Consider the following 13065-nt stretch of genomic DNA (forward strand, 5'->3'; position numbering starts at 1 on the left):
CTTTTCAGGTTGGTGATCTTTCATCAGAACTCTGGCAAAAATTCATTCATGAAGCAATAACCCCATCTCTCTCCTTTTCACAGATGCAACCTATCTGCTGAGTATTTCCTGTGTTTTTCTGAGGTTTTCTTCAAATCATAGTAAGTAATGATTCCCATCACGTTGTGTGGCCTTTTTGAAATATAATCTTGATTTCAAACTTGACCTGGTTTACAAATTCTTTAATTTGCTGTTGGACTCATAAGAGAAGCTGATTTATATTCCAAAATTCCAGAATCTTTCTTTCAAAAATTAACTTCAAATGATTGCAGCACCAAAATTCCAGTCTTGCAACTCTATAGAGTTCAATTGATCAATGCTATTGCACATATTCAAGCAATGAGAGCATTCAATAATGTTGATTCCTAATTTAGTAGTATGTGTCCTAACAAATCGGAACAGCTTCTATAAAGGCTTTATTTGGAAATATTTTTAAAATGTTAATATCTTTTATCACAAAACACATATGTTTTCAAAATGAACTGAATCATGCATTTCACTGCCATTCAGACAGACCTCCATTTAGAATCAACGAGGAAAGATTCTGGATGATGGCTATGAAGGATGAAGACAGCACTTGGCATCTATTTTATTTGAGGATGAACTGACATGGAGCAAGTAAAGGCTAATAGCAAAGCAATGCACTCTGAACTATCTGAGTTAACATTGATGTCTACTATGCCAATGTGAGGTGAGCCATCCACTTCAGTTGCATACACAAGTGCAACTATATTCAGCATTTACAGTGTATGAAATTTACAGTGTAGGCCTCCACTTGATTATTAATCAGAAATATCATCCATATGTGAGAGTTTGAAACCAATGACACTCCCATCACCTGAAAATTGTTACATATTCCACAGTAATTTATACAGTATTAATTATCGCCAATGTGTACACTTGATATATGGATATAAATAAAACATTTACCGAGCCAGAAATAGCAAATGGATGATCTGTCTTGGTCTGAGTTTCGCCTGAGGACTCCACCATCACATATGCCTGTCTGGTCAATTTGATTCACTCCGTACAATACCAAGAAACAGATGAATGCACTGAGTAAATGCAACTAAGGCCCATGAACCCAAACAACATCCCTCTTATGTTCTGGCAGTTATCCCAAACAACCATTCCTTAAACAAAACTATTTTTTGTACAAGTGCAACACTGACAAAGTAGAAAATTATCCAGATATGCTTGGCACAAAAAAAGCAGGAAATATCAAACCAAGTCAATCACTGCCTCTTCAGTCAACTCCCAATCATCAGCAGTGATGGAATGTGTCATTAACAGTGCTGACAAATGGCAGTCACCAATAACCCTCCCACCACATTCTGTTTGAGCGCTTCCAGGATAATTTGGTTCCAGCTTTTATTAAAAAACTAGTCCAAATGTAGCCAAAGGAGAAGAATTTATTAAAAACCTGGTCCAAATGTGGCCAAAGGAGAAGAATTCTAGCGTCGAAGTGAAAATGACATTCTTTGACATAAAGGCAGAATTTGACATTGACGCAAATTCATAGTCAACTCTACAGTTTAACAACTGCCTGGTCTCTTGTAGAACCAATATCCTCCTTTACTGTGGAAAGAAAGAGGGTTAACTTTGAAATATTAACTCAGTTTTTTCTCCACAGTGGCTGCCTGACCAGTTGAGTAGTTTCCAACAGGCTTGGTTTTTGTTTCAGATTTCCACTATCTGCAGTATTTTGCTTTTGAGCCTCATTTTCTGCAGGTGAAATACAAAACTGATTATCACGGCTTCATTCCAATTGGGAACCTTAACTTATGTTGGAAAATTTGTCCATAGTAGCAGGAGAAAAAGTAAAAATTACAGTAGAACTAATAACTTTAAGAAACATTTCACTGGAAACTATTCAATTTCACCTGCAATACATTTGACTTAATTATAAAATTTGCAGTTATTTGCCTTTTTGTAAATTTTCTCCTCAATATGAGACATATTAGGACATATAGTCACAACTCTCATTTTACACTTTTTTGAAGCTTTCCTTGGAGTACAGTGTGCGGTGGTGGTAGGATTTAGAAGCTGATCTAGTAGCCCACAACAAAAATGGGCATTGCTATTTTATATCACCTGATATCTATTAAAATGTGGCTGGCTCTTTTGGACATGGGGTTTATAGCTTCCACAATCCATATGTTGAAGAGGAAGAGAAGGAATTGGAGGATGTCAGTGGTGTGCTTCACCATATCCAGCAGATGTTGTCCCATTAGATATAACCCAGAAGTCAGAGCCAGAGCTCTGGCCTCCATTCACTTCAGGTTTGGGGATATCTGCAATGCTCAACCTGACTCCATTGCTTAAACCCTGGAAATTTGGTAGAGGCATATTCAATTGAGGCATTTGAGAAGGCATTGGATGATTATTTGGATAGAAATTATGTGTAGGGATGGAGGAAAAAGGCAGGAGATTGGCACTAGGTAAGAGAATCAGTGTAGGCATGATGGGCTGCGCTTCTGTGATTTGCATGAAGTGTCTGTATTAAAGTTGATAAAGAATGAATAAGATACAGAATTAACCATTTTTCTAATTCTACAACTTAATCTTATTCATAGATCAAAATGACTGAGACCTAACATTTCCTATATATCAAGCTTAATATTGATTCATGTAGAATCTGTCTCTTAAAGGAAGTGGATAAAACTGCAGTGACACACAAGACACTTCATGTCTGAAATGCGAATTAAACCATATTTTGTACCTCATTACTCTACAGAATTTTCATTTTCTTGCAATGACAACAAATGACAATACACTTAAAATGCTTGAACAAAAATTAAGTAAAGTTTTTAGTGACATTTATTTTGCTCCAGAAATAAACTTGTTTCAACTTAATAATGAATGAATTAAACTTGATGCAACCATAACTTCTCTCAGCCACAAAGCAGAATGGCATCAAGGAGAGAAATGTTTAGCCACACTCCAGCGCAGATGCACCTGATTAGCTCAATATTCTATTCATATTTACTACTTCTCAATCAGACTGAAAGACTTAAATGTAGTTTGAAGAAATGAAAATGTGTGTGGTTATTTTTATCAGATTTGAATTGAGGAGAAATCAATAAAATGTTCAGCACACAAGTGAACATCTTCAGCAAATCTATAAACAACAGATTTCATCTCCAGATCTTCTTCCAATCTTTCCTGTGAGATGTACAGGAAGTGAGGGATGCAGCTTAGCAGCTTTTGGCAGCTTTGTGCCTCACTCAAGTAGATATGCATGAATTCAGTGAAAGTTCATAGCATATTTAAACATAAGGGGCCACCACAGCAGAGCTCAACCCTGATCTCATCCAGTGGACACAGATATGATTTTTCAAAAAAGGGGTGACTGGAAACAAGCAGTAGCAGAGACATTGAATAATATTTCTTTATTAACCTAGTGTGACAGAGAGCAATTATAATAATCTGTCATTGGTATTCTGATTGAGCAGAGTTCAAGGATTAAAAACATGATCTGCTTGGTTTGTATAGTTCCACGTGAATGAACAATGATTTTTAACCACTAAGGCAATAGAATGGAACAGGTTTCAGCAGTCATTCACTGGAAGCACTTTTATTACAGAGTCAGAAATTTTGGGTTCAAGTTCAATTCCAGAGACTTCAGCTTAAATCTAGAGAGATGCTCTGGTGAACTACTATAAGCATACTTCCCTTCTGAAGGTGCTGCTTTTCAGATGAGCCTTCAAATCAACACTGTCTGCTATTTGAATTGAATATGAAAGATCCCTGGTGTCCTGGCTAATTCTCATCAACATTGCTTAAAAACAAAATGGTCATTATCACATATGCTGTATGTAAATTGACAGATGTGTTTCCTACATTACAACAGTGACTACACTTCAGAAATGCTTCATTGGCTGTAAAAAGCCTTGGGAAGCCCTAAGGGTGTGCAAAGCAGTGGCCAAAAAAGGGAGAAATGTGATAATATAAAATAACCATAGTTTTAAAATAAAAATTGGAAAATATGCTGTGCAGAAATCCAGAAATAATGCATTCAGTTTATTTCTATGCACTGCCTTTATCCAGGATGGAAGGGCTCCAACTATTTAATAAGTATCTAATAACCACTACCAAAGGCAACCGAAACAAGTCAGCTCCAATAATAGCTCTAGTGATGGTGCTGAGTTGGGCAGTTTGTGAATTACGAGTGTTCAAAGACCATTGGTTTTACCAGGTGGTACCCATGGGCATTTGGATTTTAACGGTTTACTTTTCAGTTTGTTGGATGCTTTCCATTGCATGTACTTGTTTTCACAATCATCCCTCTGAATTGGAACAGTTTGTACGCTGCTGCATCTTTTCTCTGGTGGTTCCTCTTTCTTGTTGCACTGAGCATACCTGTTATTTCTCGCAGCTTCATACTGGGCTGATTCAATGACGCCAATACCTTCCCTTAACAAGTCTAAAGCAACTGGCAAGATGCTGATCACAGCACCATAGTGATGCTTAGATTCATCGCAGCTCAGGTGATTCACTTCATCGTGAGGATATCTGTGTCAAAATAAGATAACATTAAAATTTACCACATTTACTGCAGCAGTGTTAACCGTGAGAATTTAATTATATTTAATCTCAGATTAGAAGCTGTGACAATAAAAGCAAAATTCAGCAGATGCTGGATATCTGAAATAAAAGCAAAAAGTGCTGTAGAAACCGAGCAGGGCTGGCAGCATCTGTGGAGAGAGAAAATGAGTTAATATCTGGTATGATTTTTCTTTAGAACTGAAGTATTCCGAAGAAACATCATATTGGACTCCAAAGGTTAACTGTGTGTGTGAAAATAGTGTGAAATTTACATTAGCATTACAAAGACAATGGATAGGAAGTAGTATTCAAGACAATTTTTGAACTGGTTAGTTACAGCTTCTAATTTTTCACCAGTTAATCATGTATGTAAATACTATTGGTATGCAGAGAATCAATACCTGTGTCACAGATAAAGGGTTAATCTCTACTGTACCCATTCTTGGAACCATATGCTATTTATGTAAACCCACATGTCCTTCTTGTCCACAATTTTTATAGTTCTTCCATTGTTATGAAAATGACGGTCCCACAAAATTAATTGGTTTGAGAGTTCTTTTTTCTCTCATGTCAAACCTGATCTACAATCACACCAAAACCTCTCATGGTAGAGGTATTGAACAAAGTGATTTTTAGGTGACAGTATAGAAGCTAAATTCACGTAGGAGGAAATTGTCAGTGACCAGACACTAGAGTAATTGGATATATAATAATAAGCCATGGAAAAGGCAACCCGAGCTCACTATTAATGTCACATTAAAGATGTTCTGCCAAGCATCATTCAATGGTAAGGCAATCATCTTTTCTGTGCATGGTGCATGGACTACTGGCATTTCATGCACATACAAATTAAAAGTCAAATAACCATTGTTTCTGTGAACTAATGTTACAGCTTGATGGCTGCACACCATTTTGAGAGATTCCTTGGCTGTTATTATTTATAATGTATACTGTTTCAATTTTTATGTGGGCGTTTTATTCTGTTTTTAGTTGGATCTCTTGTCTACTGTGCTTGTCAATACAGACAGCAACTGTCACTGTGTTCTGTGCTCTTAATGTGTGATGATGCTCACACAAGAGGATTAACAATTGTGATGCCGTTCCAAGAAATTCATTGAAAAGCACTGTGTCACTAATAGGTGGGCAATAAATTTTTGGTAAGAAGATGCTCCAAAGTCCAGTTGCATTCTTTGTGCTAGGGACTGCATTTGTTGGGAAGCACAACAGGGAGGACAGGGGTGATTGAAAATACCTCACACTGACAGATCCATCAGATTTTCCAAGTCAGTACTGATATTTCAAAGGTTTTGAAACTAGATTTTTTTTCTTGCTAATTCAGCTCTCAAAGCCAAATATTTCACATGACATGCCATTAATTGACAAAATGCTTGCAGAATGCATAAGATTATGGAGTTAAACTGTACATAATTGCAGGTTATTATGGAACACTTCAATTGCAAAAACATGAAGGTTATAAGATGCCTGCCTGCCACCTAGCATTGTATAGAATTGTTCATACCTTGAGTGAAGGAACAAGATAAAATCACGCATGCTTAACAGGGGCAAGATGATCTCATTGATATTGGCAAGTAGTACACACATCATATTTGAGAATTATTTCACAGATGTGAGTTATTCACTTACACTTTTCATTGATATTAAAGCTACCATCTGGTTTAATAATTGTAATTTAATAATTGTACCCATTTCAAGCATTAGTTTTAACAAAAAAAGTAATTACATGCAGGGAGTTCCAAAGAGCAAAGTCCTGATTTTAACTGTGGAAACTTGTGGGAATTGAGTAGATACGCTGTCCACCCTTTAACATTGGTAGTGTCAGGCCGTGGCAATTTGAAGCTCTGGGTTTGATCTACATGTTGCCAGTCAGATGCCCTCCTGAAACAGGCAGGAAGCAGCAGCTGGGCCAGGGCAAAACTTGAAATGAACAGGATGTCCAGCTGGCTAGCACCAGGGAGATTAGTTGTGGTCAACAAGTTGCATAAGGTGAGCAGTTTTCGGGATGCTTTCAATTGAGGAAAGAGTATGGTGGAGGGTATACAGGACAAAGAAGCTGAAATATTCACTGAGATGCAGAAAGATATATTCTTCTAGTCTCATTAAAAAATTAGCACACAGAGGATTTTATACTCTTAAAAATGGCATGGTTTGCATTGTTTCCCACCAGCAAGGAAGGTTACAGTACCATCGTCACTCAGACCATAATTGATTGCGCAGATTGTAAAGTAATGGGACATCAGCAGAATGTGAAATGATGATACATAATGATATAGTGATAAAGTTAATGTCAGGTGGCTATGTAGTGAGAACTCAAAGGAAGCAGAAGCTCTGTCAAAAATCTTAATATTATGTGTTTATCCATCCTGCTAGAAGTAAGAAGATTTTTGTGAAAGGCACCTGGAATTCAAGGAGCAGAACTTGGGAGACTAATTCCAGTTAGACAGCATACGCACAGTAACACAACAGAGTAGTGGAAAAGACAGAGAAAAGATAAAGCATTTACTGAAGTTAACCTCATTGCTATGAACTCGGATTTCACCAGTTTCCTCATTTCCCCTCCCCCCACCCTGTCTCAGTCAAATCCATCAAATTCAGCACAGCCTTCCTAACCTGAGATCTTCTTCCCGACCTCTCCGCCCCCACCCCAGTCTGACCTATCACCCTCACCTTGACCTCTTTCCACCTATCACATTTCCGACACCCCTCCCCCTAGTCCCTCCTCCCTACCTTTTATCTTAGCCTGCTGGACAAACTTTCCCCATTCCTGAAGAAGGGCTTATGCCCGAAACGTCGATTCTCCTGTTCCCTGGATGCTGCCTGACCTGCTGCGCTTTTCCAGCAACACATTTCCAGCTCTGATCTCCAGCATCTGCAGACCTCACTTTCTCCTATGAATGAAGAAAGACAATGCTCACCAGGACGTTGGGGGACGTTGCAGGCCGAGCAGGAGGCTGAAAGACAAAGCTGTTCTGAGCTAAGAACCAAAACAATTGACAATGGGACAATGACAGCCAAAGTCGAAGGAGCAATTCCAAAGGTATGGAGGCTTATCTGGTGTTCCTGGAGTTGATCCTTGTGATGATCCAGAATCAGGCATGTGAGATTTGGAAGAAAAAAATGCATGATTTGTATTATTTCAGGTGCAAAATGGAACAGTTCAAGTCCCACCTGCTCTGAAAGTGTGTGGTAGCATATTTGAACAGACTGATTAGAAAATATCTCGTATATTACTCTGTACATTGGGGATCATGGTGAGCAATTTTCCAAACAGGACATTGACAAAAACAGTGCATCATATGTAGAATTCATTCATTGCATAATTCAGTGTGAGGAGAAATTTAACAACAATGCATGTGAAATTTAATCAGAGAAAATTGGGCCTGGGGAAAGAATAAATTTGTCCATAAACAACCTCTAAAGGCTACCAGAAAAGATTGTGCATATGAAGATCTGAAGGCAGAACTAATTCACAACCAGATCATGGTCAAAGTTTCAGATGAGGCCTTCAATTCCTGTACAAACCAGAGAGGATTGACCTGAAAGCAGAGAAAATGTTGCACAGATCATTAAGCATTCTGAAATTTAGAGGGAAAACTGTGTGTTCATTTCTTATGTGTTCCACGAGTACAATGCTGCTTGCACTCTATCTTTCTTGGAACTGCCTATAAAATAACTGCCTGCAGTGAGTGCCTAGTGAAGGAAGTCATACGATTATGGCAAGGCAGGAAAAACATTAGTACAAAATTGCATTTTCATCCAAAAATCTCCCTTTCCATGAAGAAAAAATAAGGTTGAATCACTATCATCTACATTGGAGTTCCCAAGTTCCCCTTCTCCTATGCATCAACAATTTGTTATTTTACTGAGTCTTTACGAATGTATTGTACATGTCTTTCAATCATATTGATCTCTTCGTGGTATTTGTGCACATTGTCACTGGTTGTTCATTTGACTCTTTCCATGGATGCTGTTCCTTCTTTGGGGAGTGTCACTCCTGTGTCACTTTCTGTTGCTGCAGTTAACTGTTTTTCTTTCATTTCCATTGTTGGGGTGCTGGAGAACTCTGGGACTGATAGTTGATATGTGGTCTGTACAGATGGTGAGTTTCCATCTTCTTAGCTGGCAGATTACAGTGAAATTACAGCTTTTGTTGTCCTACCTATAAGTCTTTGGTTGCGCCAGTATATCTGATTGTTCACATCCACTGTGTATGATCAAGGTGATAATTGTTTGAAAGAGATCCCAATTGCCACTTGGGTAACTTGTTGAGAACATTGAACATCTGTACCTTGACTGGCTTTCTAATGCTCAAAGCTGGCATTAGAATGGTTTTGTCATAGTGATATTTTGTTTTTAACCATTTCACACTGATTTGGTCATTCACATCTGTAACTATAACTGGCGTCAGTAGTCTTTGTACTGGACTACGTACCTTACTTTCCACGCCTCTGCATTTGAGGATTGCCTTTGTGCTGACTTTGCTAGGTTTCTTTACTTTGATGATTTTCACTGCTAACCCTGGTTTTCCTTTTGATGGGGGATACTGTGGGACTGATTTGCAGTATTGAATTTCCCAATACGTTATGAACTGGTTAATTCTTTAGTTGTGATCTGAAGGCCATTGTCACTCATCATAATGGTGGTATTACTATAATGACCAAAGTGTGCTTTCAGGCATTCTACAAGCACACTGCTAGTCATTGAAATTCCAGTATATGGAATAATTTCCAGTAGTCAGAATAGTAGTTTATAGTGACAAGATAATCATGTCCTGCTAAACTGAAAAGATCTACTCCAAGCTTCATTCATATTCTGTCTGGGATATATTGTGTTATCAGCTGCTCTGTACTCATTTGGCTTGGTACTCATTCCACACACTGCCCTGGCTGTTGTTGTCCTTAGTCTCATTGCCATGTCTCGTACTTCTTGTGCTTTCCTCAAACTCATCTCAATTTCTTGGTGGCTTGCATGCATCTGTTTTAGCATCTCTCCTATCAACTACTTTCAGGGCAATGACTGTACTTTCTTCGGCCATCTTGGACTGTCTCTGTATGTCCAATACAGTAAATTGACCACAGGAGTGTCCTCAATATTTTCACATCATCATTTCTTTGTTACTTCTTTCAGCACTTGGAGAGTTGCATCTTCTCAGGTAGTTTCATGATCTGAGCAAACATTTATCTGTCAGATTCAATGGGTGGAAATATTATAGGGTCTGAGTGACATGGACTATGACAGAATTGTACAGGAAGTCCAGTGAGGCCTATCACTGGGAACAACTTGCTGCATGTTTATGCATTTGCCAAGTGAAGAAATAGGTTTCTTGTAAAGCAGCAACGGGTTGCCAATTAAAGGTAATTATAGATTGTTAAATGCTTTGTTAATGCTACAACACACCTAATTAATACTGTTTCCTTTCCTACCAACGCATTGAACAAGCTCAACGTGGAGAATTCTCAACATAGAAATCAGAGTGGATGTCTGGTATATTCAGCTCGATGCTAGCTGGGGGTTGGGGTTGCACTGTTGGTCGGGGTTCTCGGTACCATCAGTCATGTGAATGTCCAGGACCTTAGCCACAGTCAGTTATGCACTTGGGCCATTCATGGTCGGAGGATCTATCTGACTACAGTCAGGAGAATAGACAATGGTCAGTTCCGAAGGCCCAGCAGCAGCAGTCAGGGGAATCACATCAAGGAGCTACACAAACAGTGATCGGGGACCTGTCTCATGCTGCCCATCAAAGGTGGTCAGAGGTTCGAGGTGAAAAAAGTCCTGGGGGTCTATATGCTGGTTGCCGAGCAGATGAAGTGGGGGCACCTGTCAGGGCAGTAGGGGGAATCACTGCCAAAAGGAGAGGGGGAGTTATGGCTGGGCACAAACAGAGTTTGTGTAGAGGTAGGGTTAAAGATGGTGTCCTTAGGAACTACAAGGTAAATGGAACTTCAGTGCAACTGGAAAATGAGATTAGTATTGTCAGATCTATGGTGACTGGTACAACCATGATGGGGTGACTGGTACAACCATGATGGGGTGACTGGCCTCCTTCTATGCTGTAAACATTTACGAGTATCGTGGTGCATTTCAAATTGACTGCAGTAGAAAGGAAGCTTTTCAGCCATTATGTGACTCACCCAGTAGTCCAGCTGCAGTCTGCACCTTTGTTTACTCGTCCTTTTTAATGGTCTTTAGCAGCTTTCAACTCTGAGTATTTCCGTACTCCTCTAACGAGGTATGATTCAACCACTGAATACTTGGGGGAAGGAATCAGAAGACAGATGATCCACTGTTGCCAATATCAATAAATGCATTAGAGAAGGCAGATTTAAATGTCACAGAAAAGGTTGAAACCTACACTTCTTAAAGTCTCAAAACACTTACTGATTACAGAAAGAATACGATGACAAATGTAGGAAGCAAAAAACTGTGATAAGAACGTTTCCAAAAATACTGTCTGGAATACTAGCCTTTGGAATTGTCATGTTTAACCAATCATATTTAATTAGTTTGTTGGAGTTCTTTGAGGAAGTATAGCTGCAGATAAAGATGAACTAGTGGATATACTGTACTTGGATTTCTAGAAGGCATTTAATAAGGTGCCACATAAAAGGCTATTGTGGAAAATAAAAGCTCACTGTGTATATAGATAATAAATTAGACAGAAGGTATTTTCAGGTTGGCAAGATCTAATGAGACGTGTGCCACAAAGGTCAGTGCTGGGAGCTCAAAGTTTTTAAATGTTATATAAATCACATGGATAAAGGAGCAAGAGTACGGGTTTCTAACTTTGTTGATGACACAAAGATAGATAGGAAAGTAAATTGTGAAGAGGACATAAGGAAACTACAAAGTTAGATTTTGCAAATTGACAAAGATTTGGCAAATGACATATTCTGGGAAAATGTGAAATTGTCTATAAACAAATAAGCTTATCTAAATGGTGAGAGATTATATAGCTCTGAGGTGCAGAGGTTTTGGAGTGTTCTAGTGCACGAAATGTAACATGTTAGCATGCAGATACAGCAAGTAATGAGGAAAACTAATAGAATGTTATCCTTTATCGTGAGAGGAATTGAATACAAAAGTAGGGATATTATTGTTTCAATTATACATGTCATTAGTGAGACCATATCTGGACTATTGTTTATTGTAATAGTCTCTTTATTTAAGAATGTAAATGTGTTGGAAGTCAGCTCAGAGAAGACTTATTAGACCTGGAATGGGCAAGTTGTCTTATTTGCAGCTGTAACAGCTGCTCCTTTTTTGAGGTATTTTAGGTGTGGGAGGTGATTTCCTCAAATTCCAGGAGCAGCAATCACTGTTTTGTGCTGTTGCAATTGTTTTGGAACTTTGGAGGAAATAAAGTCACAACAACTGAAAGATAGACAAAGGCAGCGAGCACATGGTCTGTAAGGGAGAGAGAGAAAGAAACCTACACTGCTAACTGACACAGTAGTGAATCTCTGCTGTTACTGCCTTTGCTGTTTGAATTCATGTATCTCTGAACATCAGAGTGTGTCTAGGAAAAATTGACAAACAGCAAAATTCACAACTATTCTTGGAGGAACCTGTTTGGGAGAGGTCACAGCACAGAAACAGATAAATGAATAGATTTAAGTATAGCCTTGCTGTAACTCTACATTAGTGAGTATAGTGGGTTCTTTCTTGATTATATGTTTTTATTAGGATCTGTCTCTTGATTAAATTTTAAATATATAAGCCATAATTATAAATAAGCCTGGAGCTGTGTTTTGTAGAGCAATAAGATGGTGCTATATTCTGGGTCTGTAGATTGGAAGGAGCAAAACGGCCTTCAGTAGAGTGATATGCTTTTCTTGTCAGATCTGGGAGTTTTAGGAGAGTGTATTGGTTTATATCTGCAATAAATGTCGTTGATTGCGAATCTTGTCAGATTGAATGGATCAGCTGGAGCAACAGATAGAGGCAATGAAGAAGTTTCAAGAGCAAGGGGATAGATGGCAGTTATAGGATGGGAGAAAAACCACAGTTACAGTCAGATAAATGAGTTGATTCTAAGAAAGGTCAGAGAGATAGGCAGATGGTACAGGAGTCTTCTGTGGCAATCCCCATTTCAAACAAATATGCTGTTTTGGAAAATGTAGGGGGTGATGGACTTTCAGGGAAATGTAGCACAAACAGACAAGTTTCTGGTATTAAGACAGGCTCTAATGTAATGAGGGAAACGTCGGGTTCCAAGAGATCGATTGTGTTAGGGGACTCTCTAGTCAGAGGCACAGACAGACATTTCTACAGCCAGCAGCTAAAAATCAGAATGGTTTGTTGCCTCCCTGGTGCCAGAATCAAGGATGTCTCACAGAGGGTGCAGAATATTCTCAATGAGGACAGGGACCAGCAGGAGGTCATTGTACACATTGGTATCAACGACATAGGAAGGGAAAACAATGAGATTCTGAAGGAAGAATATAGAAAGTTAGGCAG

The 13065-nt window shown here is 38.7% G+C and overlaps 1 protein-coding gene across 11 annotated transcripts in view; it reads right to left on the reverse strand.

Moving 5' to 3' along the window:
* spaca9 (sperm acrosome associated 9) overlaps positions 1–13065 on the reverse strand; it is a 46569-nt gene that overhangs the window by 6493 nt on the left and 27011 nt on the right. For 7 of the 11 annotated variants that reach the window (XM_043720314.1, XM_043720313.1, XM_043720316.1 and 4 more), the window contains one exon: positions 556–4554. In XM_043720314.1, the coding sequence (XP_043576249.1) occupies positions 4215–4554 (340 nt within the window). In that variant the 3' untranslated portion in view covers positions 556–4214. Of the gene's footprint in view, positions 1–555; positions 4555–13065 lie in introns of those variants that run through there. The other 4 variants (XM_043720321.1, XM_043720320.1, XM_043720319.1 and 1 more) reach the window with 1 other exon arrangement.

The sequence above is a fragment of the Chiloscyllium plagiosum genome, chromosome 30 (genome assembly GCF_004010195.1).
Source record: "Chiloscyllium plagiosum isolate BGI_BamShark_2017 chromosome 30, ASM401019v2, whole genome shotgun sequence".
Lineage (NCBI taxonomy): Eukaryota > Metazoa > Chordata > Chondrichthyes > Orectolobiformes > Hemiscylliidae > Chiloscyllium > Chiloscyllium plagiosum.